Below are 27,837 nucleotides of genomic sequence, written 5' to 3' on the forward strand. Positions count from 1 at the left end.
GGGGAGTGTGATGAACCAACTTTTTCTGTAGACACCGGTAAAGCAGGCAAAAGAATAAATCATAGCACTTGCCAACCCATTTGTGGGTGAATGTTCTGTTGCCTTGACAAAAATGAAACGTCTAGTTCTTTCCAATGGTAGCATTTTATTTAGAAGTTACCCGAAGATTTCATATTACGTACATATTTCGTTAGTTTTTTTTTTTTTTTTTTTTTCAAGTTTATTAAGTTTCAATTTTATTAGCTACCTTATTGCGTGAATTATTTCCTTTTGGATTTGTGTCTATTTTATTGGGTGTTATAAAATTGACTGATGAACAGGAAATAATCGTTCACACTGTTCGGACTAAAAAACCTATCTCTTATATCTACGTATAACGTTCTGTTTTATAAGTAAGACTTATTATAGGGACAACATTTCAGGTTAATATGGATAACGTTTCAGGTTGCAAGTATTTAAAAAAAACAATCATAATAAATAATGTTTACTGATTTGACATCTGTTCTCAACAGACACGAGTTGTAGGCGCACAACAGCAACGTAAGTCAAAGCATATTTTTGTGTATAGTTATCTGTATAGACATTGTACGTTTCTAAAATTTATCTAAGTTGCGTGTTGCGATTTGCTTGCGTACTACGCAGTTTAACATATCGCGTGAGCGGTTCGACAGTTATCTTATATTAATAGTTAAAGTTATATTAATAATATAACTTTATTCTAACACTGATTTTAACGGACTCCTTTTGCAAATCTAAATCTGCTGATAATAATAATTATTATTATTAATAATATTGTTAATTATTAATAGTAATAATTAACAATAAACTAAAACACTAAAATTAAATTAGAAAATCATGGTAAAGATATCAACAGAAAATTTGCAGAGCCTCTAGGATTCCTTTGCGGAATCGAGGGTTCTGCGGAGAAAAGCCACTGGTGTAAGCAGTGCTCAGTTTTGGATATTTCTTAATCTGTAATAAAATACGGATTAATATATGTCAAAACCCACATCACAGACTTTTCTGTTTTAATAATAACATACTAGGGTACTAGTTCTCATATATGTACATAACATGAATGCGCATACATTTAAACTAGCAGTTAGAAACAGTCTGTGGTAAGGTAAACGAAGTAATAAAACGTATTCCAATTAAAACATCAACAACCGAGCTAAAAATATTAAAGAAAATAAAAATATACAAAATGAAATATATTGAAAACGCTTTTAAAAGTAATAACAATGAACAATTAATTTTTATAAATACAACTAGAGCCTGCGATCTAAAATCTAGTTTAGGATTGATGCTTGCATTACCGTTAGCTCACCATTAATGATTCACAGATTATCTCTCAACAGTTTAAACGGATAGTGAGAGGAAATTCCAAAGGCACACTTAAATGAGCTGACCCAAGAGACAGTTCGCAGAACTAGGATAAATTGCTGTTTTTTTTTTTTTTGTTTTTTTTGTATGGTTTAAGGCGCATTGGAGACTTGAACCAGACGAACACACTGAATACAAGGTTGAGATCGATATTGCACATTAACCTCAACCTTAAGCCCTGGAAACAAAGATACAAGAAATAAAGCAAGCACCCTTGCAAAACTTAGCCAAAGACCCTACATAAACAGCCTAGCAGCAATAGGTCTCCCAGAGAACGCATACAAGGAAATCCAGAAAGTCGCAGTACTGAAACAAAAATATATAACAATTTTGAGTGCCACAGAAAAAAGTTAACATTATACCTGTAGGACAGTCAGAGAGGTCCTCGACCAACAGTAACACTAGACATAACAACACCCTGTGCACTTGGTACCAGTACCTGTCACGGAGTGGAACTCCCATCAGGAAGAAATAATATAACAACAATAATAATAATAATAGTAACCGGACACAACCAACCACCTCATCCATTTGGTAGCAATACCCGTCACGGGCGGGAAAAATCTCATAAAAAGGAGAAAAGTTATAATAATAATAAGCATTTTTATAAGAATATAACAAAAATATAACAATTTCACTCAAAATTGTTATATTTTTGTTTCAGTTTATTTTTGAAGCATATTTTAAAAGAGCTTAGGACATCGTCCTTTAACATTTAAAAATACGACCCATAAACTGTTGTTTTATATATTCTTAGTGTCATTACTTTTCATAGCATAATGTATTGTGTCATACATCATGGAAAAGTTGGGCATAGCAAACTGTATAATTTTTGTACAGAATTTATACACTCTAATAATTGTTTACAGAATTTATACACTCTAATAATTGTTTACAGAATTTATACACTCTAATAATTTTTGTACAGAATTTATACAGTATAATAATTTTTGTACAGAATTTATGTAGTATGGGACTGCATAAATTCTGTATAAAGAATTTATGCAGTCCCATACTTGCTAGTCTTTGCATGATAAATCATGGTGTATTAGTAATTAAGTTGTACTCTTTAACTATTGAAATTACTCTGTGGTAAAGTGACACTGTTTAATATATCATGGATCGTTTATGATGTACACATTGTAATCTTCCTATATGTGTAACTTATGTAATATGATACTCACGTGTTGAATTATTCACTGCTAATTCGTTGAGTTTATTGCTGTGTTCAGAGTGAACCGTATATAGCCTATAAACAGCGCTCAGTTTATCACTTCATGTGTATGATTCAGAATGTCTTAGACATCCCGAAGATGTTCCAGTTCATTCAGTCTTGTTTCTGTTGTCGCTTTTCCTGTTAAGCTCATATATTGTCTGACGTTAGTATCCGACTAACTTAATTTAAGGCGCAAGGACATCTGCTCGCTTTACCTTTACCACGTATGGGAGAATGAGCTAAGTCTCATTTTCACCCCCTTCCCACGGATAATTGTGAATTTTCATATTAAACCCTGCCATATACTCGCTCTGTCGGTTATCATTGTATGAATTCGTTATTAGCCACTACAGTATTTAAAGTTACTTTGTGAATAAGTTGAGGTTGGCCTTGTCTTCCAGCAATTTGGTACTTTATTATAAAATGACATTTACTAGCTATCTTCTTGTATACTCTTAAATCTCAAATAAAGGTTTCAAAAATATCGAAATAAATATAAGCAAAGAGAGATTTCTCTTTATAGCTTTGGCGCATGCTCACGTTTTCAATGTTGATAGGTCAGTGACATTACAAGAAAAGTTGTGACTCTGAATGGCATCCTAGTTTAAAAGCATGCATCGGATAACGTAAACAGATTTGATTTACGATTAACGTGCATTTTCACGGAGGAGTTCAAATTTGAATTTGTGTTGACACACAAGATTGATACATTTCAATGGTTGTTCGATATCAAGTACTATCTGTGATCTAGGTATTGACACAAAAGGGAGTTAGGCAACAATAGTTACATATTTAATTATCATGTTTCATCATTAAACATTTAAGTTCAACCACTATGTTCTTTCTCAAATGACTAGCTTCTCGTTTTGTGCCGTGTAATTAGAATGACTGAAATTCTGTCTTCGCTCTCCTTAATTATTATTCGTGAGGGATTTATTTAAAGAGCTTCAGGAGAAGAAATTCAGTAATTTCAGTTTGAACATAAGAAATTGGCTGTTTTTTTAGCATTCTATAAAAACTGATCCAGACTGTCTCTTTTCAGTGCTGAATGAACAAATTTCTACACTGCTACTCCGTTATCGATTAGAACGAATTCCTACCGGTTGTTCTTCCTAGAAATAAGGGAATGGAAAATTAATTTCAACCCATTTTTGAAAGATTTCATTTGTCTTTCATCCTTTTCATATGTTCTTGGGCTTTGCTAGGTCAGTGACAGTGAACATGAGCGTTGACCCGTCTTCTGAGGTGGTTAAATGCGCTCACTTCGGAAAAGGAAAGTTGGAATCTCTTTAATTTGATGTTAGATACCACTTTTTAGTTTTTAAAACTTTTGTGTGCTTTAAATATACCTTATCTTTCCTACTCATGCCAATTCGAAATCCGAAATCTCCAGACTGGCCTGTGGAGCTATAGTCAAAGTAAACAGTTGTCTAGCCACAAACTTAGCTACAGAGTGTAGGAAGCGAAAAAGCGATAAACTTAATGTAAAACACAAATTGTTGTGCATAATTTGAACTCTTATTGCTCTGCCCCTTCAAAAGAAAAATCCAGTGACTGAATTTTCTTGATGAACTGTTTTAAAATGTTGCATGCTAAATTCAGTTTGATTTTATTTGATCACTTGGCCGTTAAAAAAAAATCAGAAAATCTCGCATTCAGGAAGCACCTTCTTAAATTAATACTTATTAATACAATCTGAATACAACTGAAGAAAATCTCTCTAAAAGTCTTTCTTTTCTATAACTTACTGCTTTTTCTTTCGTCTTCTTCCAACTTTAACTAAAGAATTCATTATTTTTTTATAAAAAAAGTGTTTCAGCTGTTGCCTGTAGCGTCTTCTTGTAGTAGAGCTGCCTAACACAGAACAATCATTGCGTTAAGTTCTTAGGCACTGACTACATAGCGTTTGGCAGTGGGCCTAGAGCACAGTGTTCGTCGTCGGATACGAAACCCTTGCAGAGGGCTATGTTACAGAGACGATAGACGTCCGGACATAAAAATAGGCACTTTTTCTTACAGTGAACATGAGCGTTGACCTGTGTTCTAAATGCATTTCCTACGAACTGGTAGAGCGAATGAAGTATGCTTGTAGAGAGAAATATATTTCACCAGACAGTTGTGCTAATCCTTTAACACGCTGGAATATACGAATTCTCTAGCAGCGAGAATAACCTCTATGGCCTCGTTTCCAATAAAAATGGTTGCCGACTTTATTTTCACTTTACTTAGACATTAAAATTTAAACGAATGAGCTCTTACACCTGCAGTTAAATCCAAGGTTTACTTGCAAATGGTTTAAATCACTGAAATTACAATATGTGTAGTGGACTGTATTCAGCCTTATAGTTGTTGTTGTTGTTTTTAGGTGCATCAGCAACTTATACCATATTGCATCATTGTGAATTATGTCTATACAATTGCGTGTCCACGGGCTGATTTTCAGATTGTGCGGGCTGAAAAATCCAGAGTAAATCAGTGAGAAAGCTCTACTTCCTCTGCCTGTAATCGATTAACTACAGCCTTGATTGCAGAGAACTTTAGAAATTCCTCCAGTCTATGACGGGACTCCAACCCAGACCTCACTATACTGCTGTGTAGGGCTCAGCCTTATAGGCGGAAGACACTATTCTATTTAAAGTGACTATTTAAAATTTGTGTCTTTCTGTTCTTCTATCCTTCTATTCCCAGGAATACAGTCATTATTTGCCATCGCTTAGTGTCTTTCTTTCTAGTCATTTCTTAGTTGCTGCCCATCCATCTAAAGGCGGGAGAGCAGCAATTAAAACAGATGTGTGGTAGAAAATGAGATGTTAAAGCTTACTTTGCTGTTTTTCCCCTCAGAGCTTTATAAATCTCAATCAGATTCCGTCAGCCAGTTATTTAGCTGACGTATTCGAAATCTCTCCTCATATGAGCTCTCTCTCTCTCTCTCTCTCTCTCTCTCTCTCTCTCTCTCTCTCTGTCGCTACAGGCAATCGCTCGACAAATGAACTAAAGGACACCATAAAACAGGATTCTACTTTCCGCACGTATGCACTACATAGCGAACTTTACACTGGCCTGTATAGTAATCCCCAAATCTCCTTCTTCCTCTGCCATTTTAATTCAACCCTATCGAGATATATGTTACTTTTGAGCTGATATAGTCTACACGGTAGCACAGTGGTATCGTCACCGTCCTTCCCATACCGGGTGGAAAAGGCCGGGTTCGAATCTGGTCGGTGACGCGAGGAACGTTAATGAGCTTGTTCACTCTTTGGCTGAGTTAGTCGGTCTTAGGCGTAGATAGCAAGGTCAGTTTCCCCAGAAACTGAGGGTTTTTCGCCCAACAAAACAGGTAAATCGACCAGAGAACACACGCAATTTACAGGCATAACACATATACGGGCATGTATATGTGCTATGCCTGCAAATTAATGGCCACCCATAATTTATTATTAAAATAATAAGAAATTATGGGTGGCCTAAATATAATCGTTTTTTTTTTTTTTTTTTTTTTGGGCTGATATAATGCTGTAAAAGGTTTACTTTTTTGCAACATTAAAACGTAGTTTCCGTTTATTAGTCTATCTCTGAAGCATATAAAAGTCATTGTGAAAGACTGCTGCTTGGCAGTTTTTAACCATCCGCCGAATCTTTATACCATCTGCAAATTTTAATATCATATCACGTAGCCTTTAATGAATATCGTTTAAGAATATCAGAAACAGAAGCGGTTGGAACACCAATCCTTTAGTAATCCCACTTCTAAGCCTAGCCAATTTTGAAGAGCAACGATTAATTACAACTCTCTGCCTTCTGTAGGCATCGTGTAGGCATTCCGTTATTCATCTAAGGATCAGCCCAATATGTTCCAGCTTATTCACTGCCTAGTCATTATATTAGGCTTGTGAATTAATAGCATGTTGAAATAACGTTGGTATGAATCACTGCTCTAACACAAGTCCCAAGGAATCAGTAAAATGTCGAAAAGTGACACATTGAATATTGGACCATTCATGTAGCAAAACTGTCTTCATTTTATGAACTAACGTTGGCAGTCGATTTTTCTGAAAGATATGCTGTTTCAATTCATTCTACAGATACTAAATTGGATTGGGCTGGTTATGTCAGATGCTTTATATCTTCCTCGGATTCCTCAAATCACTCTTTTGCACATTTGGCTCGGTTAATGTTGTATTATTATCTTGAAATTATCCCTATCTATAGGGAATGTTCGACATTCCGGAATACCTGGTCCATAACGATACTCGGATATGCTCCGGCGTTCACGGTGCCCTCCGTCGAATCGGGCGGCAGAGGGAATGCCACGTAAATATAATCCACACCATTACGTCCTCCAACAACCTAAGCTGTCAGTACACAGCAGGATAGTTTCAGTGACTCGTCTGGTAACCTCTATATTTACACTTTTCCAGATATGCTGAAAAAGCATAAATCGGGAATCATCAGATCACGTGACGCATCCAATTCTTCGGCGTCCGTCCTTCGCGTTCCTTCCATCAACGTAACTATTTTCCCACTGGCCTCCGAGATCAGTGACTTTCGTGTTCTCCTACTCCAGTAATGCATTTGCTTTAGGGTTCTTCTCATGGTCTGGGTATTGATACGCGGATACATCGTTCGATATTTTAGCATTCAGCGGTTAATTGTTCCGCCGTTTAGTAACGATTACACTTGATCATCTGCTCTGTGGCACCTGGTGCGGATGATCAAGTATAATTATTAGGTTCCCTGGAGCACCTAACCATTCGTATAGATCATATCAGTCCTCATTGTCGCTGAACTGGTCTAGGCACTAGTCTGACCATACGGCTTTACAACGCTTTCCTACGTACGTCACGCATGTTACTTCCTTGATTTACATATTTTTGTTTAACTTCTTGCCTATAGTTAAAAGCCAACATGATCCTAATAAAATGGCCAACCTGTGTTTTATATATACTTTATATAGTTGTCTTTCGTACAGGACCAAGTCAAATGTTTTGCGAAAGTCCAAATAAGCAATGTCAATATTATTTACTTTATCTCTCTGACGAGTGATCAGAATAATAGTTAATAATGAGGGTTAAGATTTTCCCGTTACAAAATCGTGCTGAGTTCTCTAGAAAACGATTTCCATCTGGTTAACCTTGTATTGCATTCTCAATAATTACCTCTATGATTTCTCCTACCACTGAACTACAGATTGACCATTATGTAGTTACTCATTTCATTCTAGGAACCACCTTTATGGTTGAGCGATACATTTACGCTCATCCTGCCCATGAAATCACTCCTCGGTCAAATTAAGCCCTTTTTATTAACCTCAATGGTTAATAAAATGGGCTTAAATTGACCAAGGAGTCATTTCCTTGTCGTTAAAATAATCAGTTAAATACAATCTACCGGGTGGATTTTGCCTTCAGGCTCAAATGTGTTTTTAGTAAACAAATCCTTTGTAATGCCCGCTCTCACGAGCTTTCAGTGCTCAATTTCAGTAGCACAGTTTCTTCTTGTATGAAGCTACTTTCATTTCATTTCATTTAATCTAAAGATCGATGCAAAGTGCCCATTCCACTCAGCTGGATCATCAGTACTGGATCAGCTGGACCCTTACATCAGCTGGATCATCAATGCCATTTCCCATATGACAGAAAAAAAATTCTGAGGTAGTCTTGTTAAATGGGATAAATAATTTTATAAAAGTGTTTAGAAAGTTATAAAGGAGCAGTTCAAAGAAATAGGAAATGAACTCACCTCCACATGTGAGGACTGAATCCAGGACATCTGTCTCGACAACTGAGGCATGGCTGCCCTTCATCTACTTCCAGTACTAGAACTCCCTAAATACAGAATGCAAACTTTACTGATAGAAATTGGAATTATTTTATTAAGCATATATTATATTGTATAATAAATGTTTTATATATATTCTTTTTCTTCAATTTCCATGTTTCTGCCAGCGAGAACCAGATATATTCTGGATCTCGTTTATAGTACAACGATTTATTTGTTCCTTACGTCTGGCATCGTTAGATATACAGGATTGTTAAAATTAGGGAATCCCTATGTAGAGGGCTCTGGAGCGAGTTCTAAGGCTCGTACTGAAGAGAAATTTGGACAACAGGTACAATAAAGAATGCACTCGCTATTTATTGGGAAAAAAATTGTTACAAAATTTGTCACTATACGGCGCTGTGGCAATACAAATCACTCGAACAGCGCTACAATTGTTCAATCTGTTCTCCATTTTGGTCAACAACAGCATTTTCTAGAGCAGAACGTAACATGTCAACTGGAATAGCCAGCACATGACTTCTAATGCTGTCCTTCAGATCTGCCAGAGTTTGACATCCTTCCCGATACACCTGGTTCTTCAAAAAAACTCCACAACCAGAAGTCGCATGGGGTGAGGTCCGGTGATTGGGGTGGCCAAGATGTCTGGAAACAACGGCTGATGACTCGTTCATCTGTAAAGTGTTGCCTTAGCAATCTTTGGACACAGCGGTGGATGTGGGGTAGTGCACCATCTTGCATGAATATGGTATCCTGAAAGCACCCACGTTGTTGCAGCTCTGGTATTGCGAAGTTTGCCAACATTTCAAAATATTGCTGTCCAGTGACGGAACAGGTGCGGTGTCCAGTCGGTGTTATCTGTTCAAAAAATATGGCCCAATCATGAACGTGGCCATAAATCCACACAACACTGTCACTTTTGGAGAATGCAACGGGACCTCTTGGATAACTGGAGGGTTTTCTGTTGCCCAAATGCGACAGTTGTGCGTATTTACTTGTCCATTTAAGCAGAAGTGAGCTTCATCACTCCAAAGGATGTTCCATGGCCAAGTGACATCCACTGTCATTCGCGCCAGAAACTGAAATGCGTATGTGAAACGAATATCTGCATCACCATGCTTTAGCTGCTGTAGCATGTACATCTTGTAAGGATAGTACCGCAACACCTGACGTATTACTAGCCTTAAGGCCGCTACACACCTTCAGGTAAACCTGTCAGGTATGCTTGCGCAGGCACGCCTGTACAGGTCAGCGTGTGGATGCACTACGGGACGCCCGTAGTGCATCCACACGCTCCGGTAAACCTGTCACCATTCATTCAGTCGGCTGACCATGGCATCGACGGACGACGTTTTTGCAATAGTTGGCTTATTATTTGCAACGAAGTATTTTAAACGTAAAATAAAACGTAATATATGGTGCAAAGAATGGTTTAAAAAAATAGAAGTTTATTCACAAGTGAACTTGTTAAGTGAATTGCAGTAATTCTCAAAAAAATCCACCAGATTTATTAAAATTTAATAAAATAATATAGTAATGAATTTTGTTATTGCTGTTATTATAAATGATATTTATTGACACTCTGATATTAAAAGTTAAAATTTACTTCTAATCCAGGCAAATTTTTTATTAATCGGCGACAAAATTATTAGTGAATTTTTTTTTCATAGAATTGATGTAATTATTAATGATAGTTGAATAGGGAAATCCCCCAATCTGGCAGTGCGCCTGCCACGTCGCTACACACGCTCCGGTTTGCCTGCACAGGCCACTCCGGTTCAGGCAAATCGAATGATTTTTCATATTTCCTCCGGTCGCCTCTGCAGGTCAAAATAACTGTGCAGTTTTATCATCTACAAGCTCAGGTACACCTGTACAGGGGTGCCTGCGCAGGCATATCTGACAGGTTTACCTGAAGGTGTTTAGCGGCCATTACAGTGGAATACGGCATGTCCACTTCACGAGAAACAGCTGGCACATTGCGCTACCACATGGAGATTGACTTGATAAATCCAGGACAGCTATAGCTACATCTTCAACACGAGAGGAGTCCACTCATTTTCGACTTCTACCTGGTTGAACACCAAGATGTCCTGTCGCTTCAAATTTCGCAATCATTTTGCGGACAGCACAAACAGTCATAGGTCTACCTGTGCCTTATGCGCTTCTGACGCCGGAATTCTCTGATAGCCGCAGCTGCATTGTTGCTGTTCTGATAGTACAGCTTCACTAATAGCGCTTTTTCCTGCAACGTTGTTGGCTTTGCTGCTGCAGTGCAGGCAAACATCTACTGTACGATTTTGAAGAGACTGCTTTGCTTTTAAATAAATAAATAAATAAATAAGATCTTTATTGTACAGTACATCGGTACACGCAGGTACCACGACCATACAATACCCTTCACGGCACCATGCCAGGGGTTAACAAACGGCAGAGATAACCTCGCCGGAATTATAAAGATTAATTTTTAAAAAATTAATTAAAATTAAAAAATTAAAATATTAATTAAAATTAAAAGATTAATTAATAAAAAAAAAAAAAAAAAGTACTCATAGCAGATAACATTGACTTGAAAAAGTGTTTAAAGCTCCATTACAACTATAAGGTGTAACGTATTGCGGACGTCATCACCGATAAGGGGCTGGCTGACTGCTACGCGCCTGCCTAGTACAGTAGAGCTGAGTAGTGGCGCTGTGGAAATAACTTACGAATCTTCAAATAACTTATGTTATTTGCATAATCGTAACTAAGATAGTTACGCGCCATACAGTGACACAGCGCCATACAGTGACAAATTTTGTAACTAATTTTTTTCCCCAGTAAATGGCGAGCATATTCTTTATTGTACCTATTGTCCAAATTTCTCTTCAGTACGAGCCTTAGAATTCGCTCCAGAGCCCTCTACATAGGGATTCTTTAATTTTAACAACCCTGTATATGTAGTATGCAGCATTTACAAAATTATATGTCAAAAAAATATACTCTTAATATGTGTTCAGTTATTTTTATTATAGATAATGGTGCACTTTCAAATTCTCAAGCACTTTCGAGTTCTGGCAACTTCTGTAACAGAAGCGAGATAACTAGATCGGATAAATTGGCCAGTGTCTTTGAATACTTAAACCAGGTTTACTTCGTTGTTCAAATATACAGGGTGTCTCAAAAATATTGGTACAAACGTTTAGGGGAGGTAGGTAACATCTAAAGGAATGTGAATCGCATAGGAACCCATAACCGGAATCGTCACCGTAAGTCGGTACACGGCGCTGTTCATCAGTTCGCGAGAGGGAAAATTTCTAGTTTACCCATTCAAGCAGTAGTCGCCGCACGAAGAGCATGCATCGATATACGAACTGTGAGCTGGCAGACATGCACCTAGTGTATGGATTAGCGGAGGGCAATGGACGAGCTGCTCAACGAATTTATGGAGAACGCTTCCCAGACAGACATGTACCGGACCACCGTTTGTTTGCGCGTGTACATCAAAATTTGTGTGATTATGGGTAATTTCGAGGTAACAGGAGTAGTGCGGGCAGACCACGTTCGACGCAAACTCCCGCGATGGAAGAAAGTGTGTTGAATGCCGTCCAGAATAATCCTACTACCAGCACACGTGCCGTTGACTCTGCCTTAGGAGTGTCTCGTTGCAGTGTACAGCGTGTCTGGCACGACGATTCTTTACACCCCTTTCATCTCCAAAGGGTTCAGTTACTGCTCCCCCAAGATCATCCTGCACGTGTGGCTTTTGAGCAGTGGTTTCTCCAAGAAAGTTCTACCAGGGTTACTTGACAATGTTCCAGGAAATGTGAGACGCAACATTTCGTTTCAACATGACGGGGCCCCTGCCCATTATGGAAGGTGTGTTTGTGACCATCTGAAGAGGCGTTTTGGGCATCGATGGATTGGCCGTGGTGGAGCCTTTGCCTGGCCCCCCACGCTCACCTGATTTATCGAGCCTTGATTTCTTTCTGTGGGGGGCCCTCAAATCTATCGTGTATGAATCGCATCGCCTGTGGAGATGGAAATGGATCTCGTGGCGAGACTCGTCTGCGCTGCTGCTACTGTCAAAGAAACTCCAGGTGTGTTCGACCGGGTCCGCCAATCCATGCTGCGTCGGTGTCACGCATGCATCGCGTCTCATGGTAGAATCTTCGAGCATCTGTTGTAACATCATGAAATGAATCCACCTCGTACTCCATTGTTAATATTATGTCAAATAAATGTTTGCCACTAATTACTGTCTTGTGTCATTTCTGCTTCTTGTGCCTCTGCTACTACTTTCCCGTGACGTTTCCGGTTATTGGGTTCCTATGCGATTCACATTCCTTTAGATGTTAACCACCTCCCCTAAACGTTTGTACCAATATTTTTGAGACACCCTGTATTTTGACTGCATAGATAGAGCCCTATTACAGCGATTTCCGAAAAATACTAAATACGGCAAAGAACAGTGGTGTTGTATGGTTGCTATAGTTTTCTTGCATCCTGCTTATCCGATTTTACCCAATTACAGTTACACCCGATTTGCTATCTGCAAAAAGTGATAATAATGTAAAATCAAGCGTATAATGAGTAAGAACAGGAATTCACGCTTAGAAAACTAGGCGCAACCATAAAAGAAATGAAATTAGGAAAGGCACTTAGTGCAGGTTTAATATAAACAGGCACGGAACAGTTCCTAAAGTTTGAAAGGAATTGTAATAAAGATCATTTTGCCAGGTGAATAAAAACCTGTAAATTAATTTTAAATAAACGCATCGCATAACTACCTGTTTTAGGAAAGGTATACGAGATATTAATAGTATATCGGCTATCCTACTGTTATTACATTAATGAATTACAATCTGAAAATCATATGGCTTCAAAAAGGTAAATATACAGAAATTGTAATTGTGTCAAACCTGATAAACAGAACACAGACACGCATGTGCACGTCAGCCCGCTCGCCGGCACGCACACACACACACAAACACGTAGACGCACGCACAAATGCACACACGCACACAAAAACTTGTGCTGGAGTCATGTATTGACTTTAAAGGATCTTTTTATCATTTTCGTGCAGGTCTGAAACGACTTAGAACTCGTCTACAAATTATTAAAAGATTATTTTCCACATCGTTCTCTCATTTTGATTTCTGTAATGACTGTAAATCGCGTATATGCTGTGGTCGGTCTTCTGTTTTTCTGGATGAAAACCAGAGTTCCTGGTGGAGGTCCCCAGGCAGCCCTGTTTTTCGAGGAGGATGTCATGCAACTCTCATCCAAGACCGAAGAACTTTGCTACATCGTGAAAAAAAAGGGGGGGGAAAAAAACCGCCCATAAAAATTTCTTCCATCTTAATGTGGTTTTCCACGTAGCCTGGAAGGATGATGATGATCGTAACTAGTATACTACAAGCGAAGGATCAATATCCGTTAATAAACTCAGTAAGTTAATGGAATCTGTTGAACAGTTTATAAAATTCTAGTATCTTAATTTCGTGGGTTAGCATCAGTCCTCGCGGGTAAGTTAGTCGACTCCAAGCGAGGATAACACGGTTTCCCCTCCGAGAAACTCGGGTTTTTCGTCTAGAAAAACAGGCAAACGACTAGGGCGTACGTGCGATTTTTGAATACAAAAAACACATTAGGGATAACCCTAATGTGTTTTTTTTTTTTTTTTTGGTTAGGTTTGTAATTTTGATGCTGAGTTCGGTCTGGGTAAGAAGTTAACAGCCTGATAAGAATTAGCAAGAGAAAATAATTTGGGAAATTTTTTAAAAGGATCGTAATTCCGACTTCTGCAGCCAGCTGTTAGCATTAGAGGAGAAGGGTGTGATTGTTGCCATAGTGACCACTTCACAGTGATATGAATTTTTTGCGATGAATGCCATAAATCTTGTTTTTGAAAGGTTAATCTTTGTATTGTAAGATGTTTTACAAGCGATCAGTATGTAAATATATTTCCTTGAATATTTCGTCCTTTCCTTGTTTAATTCACCACTTCAGTGAATGTTTATATATACGGAAATGTCAGCATGTGCAGAGTGAAGAGCAGTAACGAAAGAAGTTAGCTAACTCGGTTACGTTGAGAGGAGAAAGTATTGTCAAGGGCGTCTTGTTATTTCTTTGTTTATCAGATAGGCTACGTGGTTGTGACACAGGCTTGCTGGTGGATAAATAATAGATGATAAATAAATAAATATATATATTACAGTTTTCTCGCCAGTTATCATTTTTAATATTTCATGAGATTGAATTAAATTTCTTCAGCCTAGGTAATACTGGCCATTTCATGCATCTACCAAATAGCGAGCATATTCCCTTTTGCCCTCACAACAGTCTGGATTTGTCGTAGTACTAAGTATGCTTATAACAGGGGTGCTGGTACGTGTTGAGTCGGTTGCTTCCCACATTTATTGCAACTTGGATGGTTACCTATTTGTACTTTGAGGAGCTCATTCAACCTAATTACTCAGGTGCTCAGTTGGATTGAGATCTGATGATTGGGAAGGCTGAAGTAAAAAAAAAAAAAAAAATGTCAATTGTCAGTCATCTTGCCTGTTTTGCTAAACGAAAAAGCACGAGTGTTCTCAAGAAAAAATCTTCCAATCTTCTACTGCCCTGTGTTGGTGTTCCTGAGCTCGCTGTTAGCGTACCTTCTTGTTTTTTGCGTACAGGAGTGGAACCCCGTTCGGTCGTCGGCTGCGATATCTTTTCCGTGATGAATTGTACGTTCTATAATGCCTGTTTGGTTACCACTGCTGAACCGAGTTACTTATCTTACTCTTACTGTAGCGCGTCTATTACCATGCCCAAGTTTTGTCAGCTTCCTTTGGCCTGTCGTATCAACAAGCTGTTTCCCACTACGGGATCGCCATTAACAGGATCGTATTTGGGCACTCGATAGAATGGTACGTAGATCCTTTCAGTCGTCATCGAATATTGTCAACTGATTCATGGGGGCCACAGGGGCTAATATTAGTACAAGGGCGATACATTATAGTTTACGGAAGAACTGCAGCACACAAAACATCACACAGCATGCGACGAACAGCAAAGACTTGCATGGGCCGCAACCTATCCTAGTTGGTATTTGGAATTATGGAAAGGTATTATAAAGTGACGATTCACGGTATATCGTTTTCTGATTTTTGCTTGGGCCTGGCTGATGACAGTTGTCGTTCCGACTGTGAATTTTGGCGGAAGTGCTGTCATCATCTGCAGTTGTTTCCCCTGGTTTGAACGTAGACCATTGGCCATGCTTCTTGGAATGATGAATGGGGGCCGCTTCAAATCTTAGAATGTAACTCACACCCTTCCAGCCAATGGCTGTCCCAGGGGTGTCTCCTCAACAGAGAAATAAATTGATAATAATAATACTATGCGGTACACTGATATTCTGAAAATTTCCGCACTTCCTACAATGTGGCCGCAATATGGAGAGAGTTCTCTGTTTCAGCATAATGCACCACGCCATACTGCACAGACTGCAGTGATGTGGCCTGAACATATGGGTGCGCAATTGTTTCATTGGCCTTCCTACAACACCAACCTTAACTCCACTGAACACTTTAAGATCTAGAACTCCGGATTTGGGTCAGGCCAACACGACTACAATCAATAGTTGAATTGATCGCCGTATTCAAAGAGGAGTGGACCAAAATACCACCTTTCTTTTAAGGAAAATTGAATAGAAGGCTAGTGACGAGGATAGCAGTGTGTAATTAAAGAAAAAATAGGAGCGTCACATTATTAAATATCGTATTAATAAAAGGTTCAATATCAATAAAAATTGACATGCTGTCCGGTTAAAATTATGGCAGTGTAATGTATATTTAAAATAACTAAATGCATCAAGGCATAATATGGTAAGAGTAAGAGTTTTATATCTATATAATATCGGTGTGGATACATCATAGATAACTCTTAAGTAAAAACTACGATGTAGTGTGGGAGGTATCATAGTTTTTTCGTAGTTTTTTCTTGAGAGTTATCTATGGTACATCCACCATGTTATTATGTGATATTATATAAATGTATAGTAATATACTGAATGTGGCATTTGTGACTTATTCAGTAATGGTACATGAAATGTGTCGTTACAGTTATGTTGAACCCAATTTTTAAAGATATCCAGCATTTTTAAAACAATATGGCAATAATTTTTTGTTCCAACATTGCCTGGGAAATTAACGTTGACCATTTAAAAGAGTTCCATGCTGCTTTATTACTTTGAGTTTAATGGCTTAAACGTCTGGTCCTGCATGTTTCATAATTTTTAATCCGATGGCAGCATCGTCTTTGATTTTCACTCATTCTCTGTAATTTATTCTTTGAATATCTGTCCCAGTCCTTATTTGTGACTGTTACAATAATCGATCAGAATAACCAATTCATGATTTTTTTCTGGCCCAATTTAATATTAGTTAAGGCCATTCTTTAACTTTGCAATGTCTGTATTTGCTCGGCTGTCCCACCCACACAAAAAGCATTAATATTCCGTGTAGAACCTAATTACCTCCAAAAAGTGCCATCACTTTCAGGGCACCGCAAATATTCCACCAGAATTTATCATAGTCACGACTGTTTAAAAGCAGCTACATATTTTCATAACATTCTTTCATATGAACAACATGTAAATTCTGGATCTCCGCAACTTAGCATTAGAACGCTTACGTCTTTTTACATAATTACACATGTATGAATCAGGTATCAGGTAAACAATATGAATCAGGATCATTAAGACACATACAGGACTTTATACAGCTTCAAATGGCTGTTTTAGAGAGTAATTAAAAAAATCAAAACTAACATACAACAGGCAATAAGAAAGCCGAAGATAGCCAACCCAATATGGTTGTATTTAGACTAGTCAGTGGACGACACAACAGTCTCCTAACAAATGGTTGAGTGACATTTAGCGAGATGCATGCTTGACAATCTTCAAGCCGAATCTTTGCGAGCGGTGATATTTTCGTATTTTTTTTTCTAAAAATTCAAAATTGTACTTTGCAAAAAGAAGTGTCTGCGCGGTAACACAGTGGTATCGTCACCGTCCCCTCACACCGGGTGGAAAAGGCCAGGATTCGAATCTCGTTGAGGATGCGAGGAACTTTAATGGGCTTTTTTCACTCCGTGGCTGAGTTAGTCAGTCAGTCTCAGGCGTAGATAACAAGGTTTTTTACCCTAGAAACGGGGTTTTTTTCGTCCAGCAAAACAGGCAAATCGACCAGAGAACACACGCAATTTACATACAAAATAAATATATGGGTAGATCATTTACGGGTGACACTAATATCATAATTTGTTTTTTTTTTTTTTTTTAATTTTCCAAAAAAAAATTAAAAATAAATTAATTAAATAAAACATAATGGTAACATTTTCATAATGTGCTTAAAAATTTTCAGATTGCTTTTTGGGTAATTTTTTCGTTGTCTGGGCTGAAAAATTCACTAAATACACCCCAACTTCAAAGTGAAAATTAACGATGTACAGTGTTATTATGCGGTACAGTCATACAGTGTTATTATGTGAAAATAAGTTACATTTTTATGGAACTTAAAAATGTAAGTTTAAAACCCACCATCCATCTTATTAAATAAAAAAAAGTGACAGGTCGCCTACTTCATTTCTACTGCACCTATTATCCAATTATATTATACTTTATTTTAAAATTTTATGCTTAAATTCTTACTCTTCGGGCGCTCCTTTTTCCAAATGAAGAATTCAGGGAAGTAAAAGTTGGCGATTGCTGGTATGGAAGGTGGATGACGTTGTGTAAATTCCTGTTTGGCGAAAAAGATGATTCGACATATGAGGAGGCTTTGTGATGATAACACGATGCACTGTTTGATATTAGGTCTTCGTTTCTGCTGTGTGACCGTCTTCCCGGATTTAATTTCCATTCTTGACAGCCCCAGTATGATCGTTCGTCCTTTGGATGGATGGACGACGGAACATGCGAAGCATACTTGCCAGACATAGATTTATGCGGTGAAACGCTACTCCATGATACTCCGAACCTCGTGATTACCTGTGGCTTCTATATCCACTTAATTACACGCGACTTATCTGCACTGCCAGTGGCGTCATAGAGGATGTTAAACGTCGGTCTAATTCAGGTAATGTTCACAGCTAAATTGATTGCTGTGTGGCGCCACTATACACTGTACCAAGGTTTGAAGAGAGAGAGATCGCATATTATTCAACTAAAGCTATAATAAAACTAGGATAAAAAGATTTAGAAAATCAAACGCTGTTTTACTATGTATGAGAATTTCTGCAAATTATGCAAATTTCTGAACAAAAATATGAAGTCGTGCTAATTGTTATCAGCATACAAACATAATGAGCCAAATTCAAACTACAAAATGAAAAACTTTTATATTTTTAATATGTAGATTTTTCTTTACCAGTCTCGAAAAATTTACGGTGTCTATGCGCGTGCACACCATTTTGAATATCAAATCTCAATTACAGTTCGTTGTGGAACATTCTAGGCACTATCTTGTTTTCTCAATTTCCTATAATTCATAAAAAATACCTAGAATGTCATATAGATTAAAATTTTCAAATTATAATATGTTTTATTGCAAATAGAATAGCACCTTTGTAGAATGCAAATATTCTTACAGAACATTTTATTATTATTATCAAAATTTCCCCCCTCCATTATGGGATTTTTTCCGCCCCGCGACGAGTAGTGCTACGAAATGCATGGGGCGGTTGGTTGTGTCCAGTTACTGTTATTATTACTGTTAGCATTACTAGAGGCATATAATGCAAGAAAACAAGCTTATACAGCATTAACCAAAAAAAAAAAAAAAAACCTTCCCATTTCACCCATCCATTCGATCCAAAAGTTTGTTCAGTTCTCCGTTGAATTTATTTAAGCTATCAACTTTCACAACGACAGATGGAAGTTTGTTCCAACAATCAACCACCCGCTGGCTAAAGGCAAATTTCCGCACATCTATTCTACAACTGACTTTCCTCAATTTGAATTTGTTCCCCCTCAGGTTCGTAATCTGAGCAAGAGTAAGAATCCCATAAGCAGTGTGCCTGCTCAAACCATTCAAGGCCTTATACACTTCAATCAGATCACCTCGCAGGTGCCTAGTCTCCAGACGCTGCAGTTTACAGAAATTAAGCCTTTCTTGGTAAGAGCAACCCTTTGTTCCCCCTCACCAATCGTGTTGTCCATCTCTGTACTCGTTCTAGTAGCTCAAAATCTTTCCTAAAATGAGGCCTCCAGACCTCTAAACAGTACTCACGGTGTGGCCTGGCCATTTCCATGTACAAGGGGATGATCACCTTCCTGTTAGCAACATTCCTAAATATCATTGACAAGGCCTTATGAGCTACTCTTGTCTGCACTGCTCAGAAAACTTCATATCTGACTGCATAATTACTCCCAGGTCTTTTTCATTCTCCACTACCCTGAGGGTAGTACCGTACAGTTAGTACGTTATTCTGGAGTTAACTGCTGTCATATGCAGTACAGTACTTTGCATTTGTCAATGTTAAACTTCAGTTATAAGCTCAGCTCATCTCTCTCTCACATGATTAACCCCAGCAGCCTTATGGAAGCTACAGCGTCTACCGCTTTCCCTTTTTCTTTCTACGAAGAGAATAGTATTGTGTTTTTCGCGTATTCTTACAAAGCAGTTCTGATCACAATATCTTGTTTTCTCAAGAGAAGAGTACTTTCCCTTGTTCTTCTTTAGAAAAAGAACTCTCCAATGTCTAATGCGCTTAACTTTTATGTTGTTCTGAATGATGTTTTTATTTACATAACCACCAGTTTGCTTTTAAAAAGATTTCAATGAATTATTGTTTTAATAGTTTCTGATTATATGTGGAGTTCTGCTGTGCGTGGTTTAAAAGTTTGGAGCAGTGATCTGTTCTTTGAGCATCATTGTATCTTCTTAATGGAACTTTAGACAAATTTTCTGATAATTATTAATGGCCGAAGCAATTTGAAAATGTTGGGTGGAGTGCCGTGCTCTGAGCAGCGCTGTTGCAACTTTTCTTCATCATGCGACTCTGTGTTAACTTGTACCAATGGGAGCGACATAATTGTTAGTATTACAATAATTATTTTGTTATGTATCATTTGAAGAATAATCTGTACTGATTTCGTTTATACGTATATTGTCGCTCCTTTCGCACATATCATTTGTCATATTATCGCTCAAACTCTCTAATGGAGTCTGTGAAAACATTTAGATCTTTCTCTGGTTTTCTTCTCCCTCTTCTGTTAGATTCACATCTCACTACATCTGCTGTAAGTTTTGTTACTCCTGTGGCTAGAAAAGTATATAAAGGTACGTTTTCTGAAGTAGTGCTACTCAGCATCTATGAAGACACGCTACGCGACGTTCATAAGAGTCGTGTAATTGGACTTAGAGCTGTTATCATAATGAGGAGCAGACTGCAGAAGATTGCCTGATTTTAATGCCTTTGTGTATGTATGTGTAATACAGTGTGCAGTCACTCGTAACGCTGGTACACAGCATTGACCTGACCGGTATTCTCAGGTCGTATGATATAGTTAAATGTAATGTGTGAGAAGTTCGTCCCAGCATAACACAATGACTTGATTTGATCACCTTGCCAACTGTTAACGTACGAATTCTGAAGCGAATGTCCATACTTTAGAACATTATTAAATCAATAGGTGGCAAACCACTGTCGTTGTTAAGGAGCTCTTACGCCGATCTACTTTTTAATAGAGCTTCGACCGAATGTAGCTGCTTGCTTTATAATATTTATTTTGGTAAATAAGTCAAATAATGTCTGATATTTTCGCTCTTTTGTTATTTATTTATTTACACCAACACATACTTTTTATGTAGTGATGTAAATATAAAATAAACACTTAAATTATATATAACACTGAAATGAGTGATTAAACATGACATATACATCGTACGCATGTAAATTAAGAATATAGAACATGAAAAATACTGATTAGCAATATTTGATGTAGAGATTAAGTACAGTGCTAATATCAAGGCATATATTAAGGTAAAGGTATACACTGCCATTACCATTAATATCCTAGCCTTTCCAAGAGGCAGTGATATGACTGTGAATGCAAGATTCCACGATCGACAGGGTTAATTGATTTCCAGCGCTGAATGATAATAGGGTGCCACATACTCGTTCTGTGCATGACATTTCAACAAGACTGCAGATGCATGTCAGCACCAGTGCAGAGCACTCATGATGAGGTATATTGAGGGTCTAGCGGCTCCTGGGATTTCTCCCATCTCGAGGAATGTTCTATGTATCGGTGACAGTACCTTGTCAAAGCCAGATTTTTAGACGTGTGTGGGTCATGAGTAGTGTTATATGTTGGGCCCATTGTTTATCCGGCTTATTGGCTGCCAGGCCCCTAATAGGACCCGACGTTACCCATACCTCGCCATGTGGAGGCTAGCCGGGTGTTACCAGTGAGTCAATTGTACTCTGGCTGGTCCTGCCACTTACTTTACTGGGATTTTAGTGGCTAGGACCTAAAATAAAATTGGAACGACCGCGGTTGATTTTAGTTCACTTACATTAAAGCGCTAATATGGGGTTTGACGCTGAAGGCCTGTTTCTGAAGTGCCTAAAAGGTTGGGCGACATTTTTTGGGGGTGTTTTAAATTTGGACGTGTAGGGCTAACACTATGCAAGAGAAAGTGATGGGAGGGGACAGTGAAGGCTGGGGGGGTGAAATAGGAAGAAGAGGGTTGATAGGGTAGGTGACCCCCAATTATTCAGTGAGGCATGCCCATGCCCTACCAGAGGGAAGGAATGGTGTGGCAGGAAAGAGAGGAGACAGCAAGCCGTTACCTTCCCCCCTGCCGGGTGTGGGAGTAAAAGGATTGCACTACACAAGACAATGCAGTGCAGAGCCTTGAGCCAATATGGCTCCGTCAAAGCAGCAACTTGGAGTTTCTATATCTTCGTCGGTCTTCTCTGTCATCGGTAGCCTTTAGTATCCAGATTTGTCCTCCTCATCTACGAACACTGGTCAGGTCCGTTGTTAGTCTGTTATCAATGGCTGTGGTTTTCTTCATCATGGGAAGATCTGCATCTCCATGGGGTTATTCTTGCGTTCGCCGGTTTTAGAGAGCACTCATGATAGCACTTATGATATGGATTTCCACGGTCGTTTAGCCGTCCACACGACACTAATCAGCCCGATTAATTCAAGACGTATTTGACTTGGGTGTAAGACCCGCCGTTCTAGGGCCGAAGACCAATGAAAACTGTGTTTTTTGAGTAACGAGTCACTGTACATGGTCTGACGGTCGTGCCTAGGTATGGCGGATGCTCGGAGAAAGTTACCTGCCGGAGTGCATCATCCCTACAATGAAGTTTGGCGGATGCAGCCATGGTCTGGGACTGTTTTTCATAGGTTAGTCTTGGACCATTAATTGTTTTGGAAAAACCCATGAATGCTGATTTCTTTCTAGACGTCCTGCGTTACCTACGTTGTGGCAGCACGGCCGGAAGGTCCATACCTGTACCAATGCTGCTCTCGTTGTGACGGACTCGTTTTAGGGCACGAGAGTCGAAAATTTGAACTGGCCAGCCCAGATCCCTGACCGTAATCCTATAGAGAACCTCTGGTATGAATTGGATCCTCGGGTGCGTGTGACGAGACACTCCCCAAAATGCAGAGTTGAACTGGTCGCCACGCTGTGAAGGCCGAATGGCGAAAAATGTCTACCCAAATTTTCCGCTGAATTAGTTTATACAAATTTGTATAAAGGCTAAAAATTTCAGCATACGTTATTAATTTTCCTGTAAATAAAGGGGTATTTGTAGATATGCTGATGTCCGGATATTAATGGTAGGGTAGTCAATGTCACAGAGTGTAGCCGAGTGGTCAAGTGCCAGAGCGGAGTAGTGCTTACGTTAGAGTTTACTGTTATTCTAGCTCACGTGACTGCTAAATATGTGATGTCTTTGTAGTCTTTCTCTCTATCTTGTAAACTCCTCTGATCCTATTTTCCGTCCTCGCAAGTAGCACAGTGGCCATTACCCCTGCTGAAAAAAGCACGGGCTCGAATCCCGACAATTGAAAGTTGAAAAATATGTAATTAATGATATTGAAATTTTCGAAAGATTATTTAATGAAAAAAACTTTCGAGCCTACAGGCTAGTAAGGCTCCTGGAGTTGATAGAATATACCCTATAATCTTAAGGGAAGCGGAAAGTGAGTGCATTGAACAATTGAGGCTAATTATGCGAGCATCACTAGACTCTGGTGAGATTCCCTTGGATTGGAAAAGTGCTAATGTATTTCCCATACATAAGGGTGGTTCTAAGAGTGAAGTGGGAAATTATCGGCCTGCCAGTCTGAATTCAGTGGTAGGGAAAATCATGGAGGCAATGATCAAGGGTGGAATTCAGGATCATTTGGATAGAATTGAAATTCTCAAGGATACTCAGCGTGGTTTTGTAAAGGGAAAAGCATGTTTAACAAATCTGGTTCGCTATTTTGAAAGGGTCACTCATGAGCTGGATTTAGGGAATAATTTCGACATTGTTTATTTGGATTTCAGCAAAGCTTTTGACTCAGTCCCACATGAGCGGTTGCTTTATAAGCTGGAACAGGTTGGAATCACTAGGAAAATCCTTAGATGGATAGCAGGATGGCTTCAGGGCTGTGATAAATGGCTATTCCTCAGATTGGGTTTATGTAAGAAGTGGGGTTCCCCAAGGATCAATATTAGGACCACTGTTGTTTTTAATTTTCATAAACGACATTGATGAAGAGATAGATGGCGTGATGTCTAAATTTGCAGTTGATGTTAAAATTGGAAAAGTAGTTAATGATCACTATCAAGCTGAGCCTCTTCAGAGAGACATAGATAGACTTCAGGAATGGTCAGAAAAATGGCAGCTATGCTTTAATCCAACAAAGTGTAAGGTATTACACCTGGGAAACAGTAATCCCAAAATAACTTATTCACTTGGTGGAGTTCACTTAAACCCAGTACTGGAGGAAAGGGACTTGGGTGTTACGATACGGTCAGACATGAAATTCTCTGAGCATTGTAAACAGGTTGCAAGGAGGGTCCATGGTGTCCTATCGATGATCTATCGAACTTTTGCAAGTAGAGATAGGGACGTGATAATCCTATTATATAAGGCTTTTGTTAGACCACACTTGGAATACTGTGTACAAGTATGGAGACCGAACCTAAAGAAAGACATCGAGCTTCTTGAAAGGGTGCAAAGACGGGTAACTCGCCTGGTGAGATCGGCAAAAGGGCGAACTTATGAAGAAAGACTTCTAATATGTGGGTTGCAGAGTTTGGAAACTAGACACCTTCGAGGAGATTTGATTGAGGTGTTTAAGGCTCTGAGAGGCATCACTAAAATGAATGAGGACGAAATTTTCAAGATTATAAATGATGCTAGAACTAGGGGACAAAAATTCACGTTACAGGGGGAGATGTTTAGATTGGGCTGCAGGAAGTTTTATTTAAGCCAGCGAGTTATAAATTACTGGAATAAGTTGCCTACATGGGTGGTAGAAGCTGACATTTTGGGGAAATTCAAAGGTCATCTGGATAGTACCTTTGGGTGAGGGAAACGCATAGGATAATAGGTTTAATTTTCTTTTCTGTTATTAATTATTAGTTTTTTTATCATTGTTTTATTCGTTTTTTTTTTTTTTTTTTGGCTGGCGCAGCATAAGCCATAGGCTTTCTTGCACCATGCGGCCATTACTAATACTAATACTAATTACGCGAGGAACGGTTATAAGCTGTTTTCACATTGTTGATTTATCTCAGGCGAGGATAGAAAGGGTTTTCTCCTGGAAGACCGACTGAACTGACCAGACTCAGATTGCGGTCATGGCACACGTGGGTGGATTAGGTTGTTCTTGGGGTAATCATAATTTGACATTTTTTTTTGTTCCTAATATAAAGTACTCGTATAACTCGTCTTTAACTTGGGAGTGCAAAGATAGCTGGAAATTTGTTACTTATTAGCATTAGCATTAGTAGAGACATATGATGCAAGAAAGCAAGCTTATATAGCATCAGCCAAAACAAAAATTTCCTGTTTCACCCATCCATTCACTCCGAAAAGTTTGTCTAGTTCAGCCTTGAATGTATTTAAGCTGTCAACCTCCACAACGACAGATGGAAATTTGTTGCAACAATCAACTACCCGCTGGCTAAAGGCAAATTTCTGTCTTTCCTCAATTTGAACTGTCTTTCAACTGTCTTTCTTCAATTTGAATTTATGCCCCCTCAGGTTCGTAATCTGAGCAAGAGGAAGAATCCTATCAGCATTGAGCCTGCTCAATCCATTCAAGGCCTTATGCAGATTGCCTCGCAGGTGCCTAGTCTCCAGAAGCTGCAATTTGCAGAACTTAAGGCTTTCTTCATAAGAGCACCACTTTGTTCCCTTCGCCAGTCTTGTTGCCCTTCTCTGTTCAACTGATGTAGAGTTCTGGCAACTCTACATCCTTCCTAAAATGAGACTTTCAGACCTGTACGCAGTACTCAAGGTGTGGCCTAACCATTTCCTTATACAATGGGTTAATCACCTCCTTATCCCTGCTCGTAAAATTCTTGTATATCATTGACAATATCCCATGACCTACTCTGGCAGCTTGTCTGCACTGCTCAGAAAACTTCATATCTGCCTGCACATTTACCCCCAGATCCTTTTCATTCTCTACCACTGTCAGTGTAGTACCACAGAGTTGATACGTTACTGTGGGGTTACTGCTTCCCATATGTAGTACTTTGACATTGACATGTGTCAATGTTAAACTTCATTTGCCACCTCTCAGCCCATCGGCTCAACTTTTCTAGATCCTGTTGCAGCAGCGTACTGTCATTAGTGTCATTAACAACACTGCTAACCTTCGTATCGTCTGCAAACTTGGACATTAAGCTTGATATACCTCCATTAATATCACTGATAAATATACAAAACAACAATGGGCCCAACAGCGAACCCTGAGGGACACCACTAATAACATTAGTCCACGTAGAGGAGTATCCAGTGATTACCACCTTCTGTCTTCCCCCACTCAACTATCCTTTTATCTATTGTAGCAACTTACCCTTAATGTCATACTGCTCCAATTTGTAGAGTAATCTTCCACGTGCAACAGTATCAAAAGCTTTCCTGAAATCCAAGTAAATGATATCAAAATTAAGGTTTTTTGCATCCAGTTCCTTTGTGACCACATTGTAGTATTCAATCAAATTGTTCAGACAAGACTTCCCCTTGACAAACCCATGCTGTGTCTGAATTATTACTGTTGTCTTATCTAGTTGATCCTGCGATGCTTCTTTAACCCGTGATTCCATTATTTTCCCTGGAACAGAAGTCAAACTAACAGGTCTGTAATTACTCGTGTCACCATTTGATCCCCATTTGTGAATTGGAGATACATTTGCACATCTCCAGTACGTGGGGACTTCCCTTGAGTCCAAGAATGGTCTATAATTATGGCTAAATGTTTGCTTACTTCCTTTGCTGCATCCTTTCATGTACCTGGATAGATCCCATCTACCCCATTTGCCTTTCTTATGTTTAACTTCAACAATTTTTCCTCCACTTTGCTCTCAGTTATTACAAAATCATTTAACTCCCTCTTAGAGTGTGATAAATATCTGGCCCTCTCCTCCTCCTTGAATAACTCATCATGTGTGAATGTAGATGCAAAATACTCATTTAGTTCGGCAGCTATCTGAGAATGATCATTGATATCAAGTGGACCAATCCGATTCATCCCCTTCCTTTTAGAGTTTATGTAAGTAAAGAAGTCTGAATCCTTTGCCAAAGGTTTCTCGTAATCTGCCTTCGCCTGCCTAACCTCCTTTGCGACTTGGTTACAGACTAGCTTGTATCTACCATAGCCGGCTTCTGTGTCGCCTGACAATTTATGTGCATCCCATGCATTTTTCTTGTCTGCCACAAGTCTCATTAGTTCATCTGAATCCATTTGGGCCTAAACCTAGAGCAGTATTTCTTAGTTGGAACAAAAAGCCTAGTAGCTTCCAAAATTACTTCAGTGAATGCTTCCCATTTAGAATTTGCTGTTTGTAACATCATCAGTTGGTCCCACTGTGTAGAACCAAAAAAATATCTGAGGCCGCTGTAGTCGCCTTTACGCAAGCAAAAACCCTTCCCTTTACCCCTGATGGTAGTTACATTTTTAAGTAAATCCGACATCAGTGCACTGCGATCACTGCCACCTAGTGGTTCCTTTATCTGTAAATTCTTAATGCATGAGTAATCACTACTGATAATCAGATCAAGAGTGTTACTCCCTCTTTTTGCCTCTCTGACATGCTGTTGTAGAAAACAATAATTCATCCAATCCAATAGAAACCAGAAAGGATAAATAAGAAAAGAGAGGGCACAAATCAGGTGATTTTAAATATAAATACTACGAAACTCTAATTCATTAGAGACTCATTATCACCTCAATGAAAGAG

General features: G+C 38.8%; 2 protein-coding genes across 4 annotated transcripts in view; one reads left to right on the plus strand and one right to left on the minus strand.

Annotated features, from left to right (window-relative positions):
* LOC150081555 (four and a half LIM domains protein 2-like) overlaps positions 1-27,837 on the minus strand; it is a 337,841-nt gene that overhangs the window by 194,993 nt on the left and 115,011 nt on the right. For 2 of the 3 annotated variants that reach the window (XM_090380115.1, XM_090380116.1), the window contains exon 2: positions 8,339-8,424. In XM_090380115.1, the coding sequence (XP_090236241.1) occupies positions 8,339-8,424 (86 nt within the window). Of the gene's footprint in view, positions 1-4,347; positions 4,418-8,338; positions 8,425-27,837 lie in introns of those variants that run through there. The other variant, XM_090380117.1, reaches the window with a different exon arrangement.
* Positions 1-27,837, plus strand: part of Eaf6 (chromatin modification-related protein EAF6/MEAF6) — a 425,780-nt gene that overhangs the window by 102,624 nt on the left and 295,319 nt on the right. The window lies entirely within an intron of this gene.

This window comes from Mastigoproctus giganteus, chromosome 8 (assembly GCF_048544385.1).
Source record: "Mastigoproctus giganteus isolate SK-2022 chromosome 8, ASM4854438v1, whole genome shotgun sequence".
Lineage (NCBI taxonomy): Eukaryota > Metazoa > Arthropoda > Arachnida > Uropygi > Thelyphonidae > Mastigoproctus > Mastigoproctus giganteus.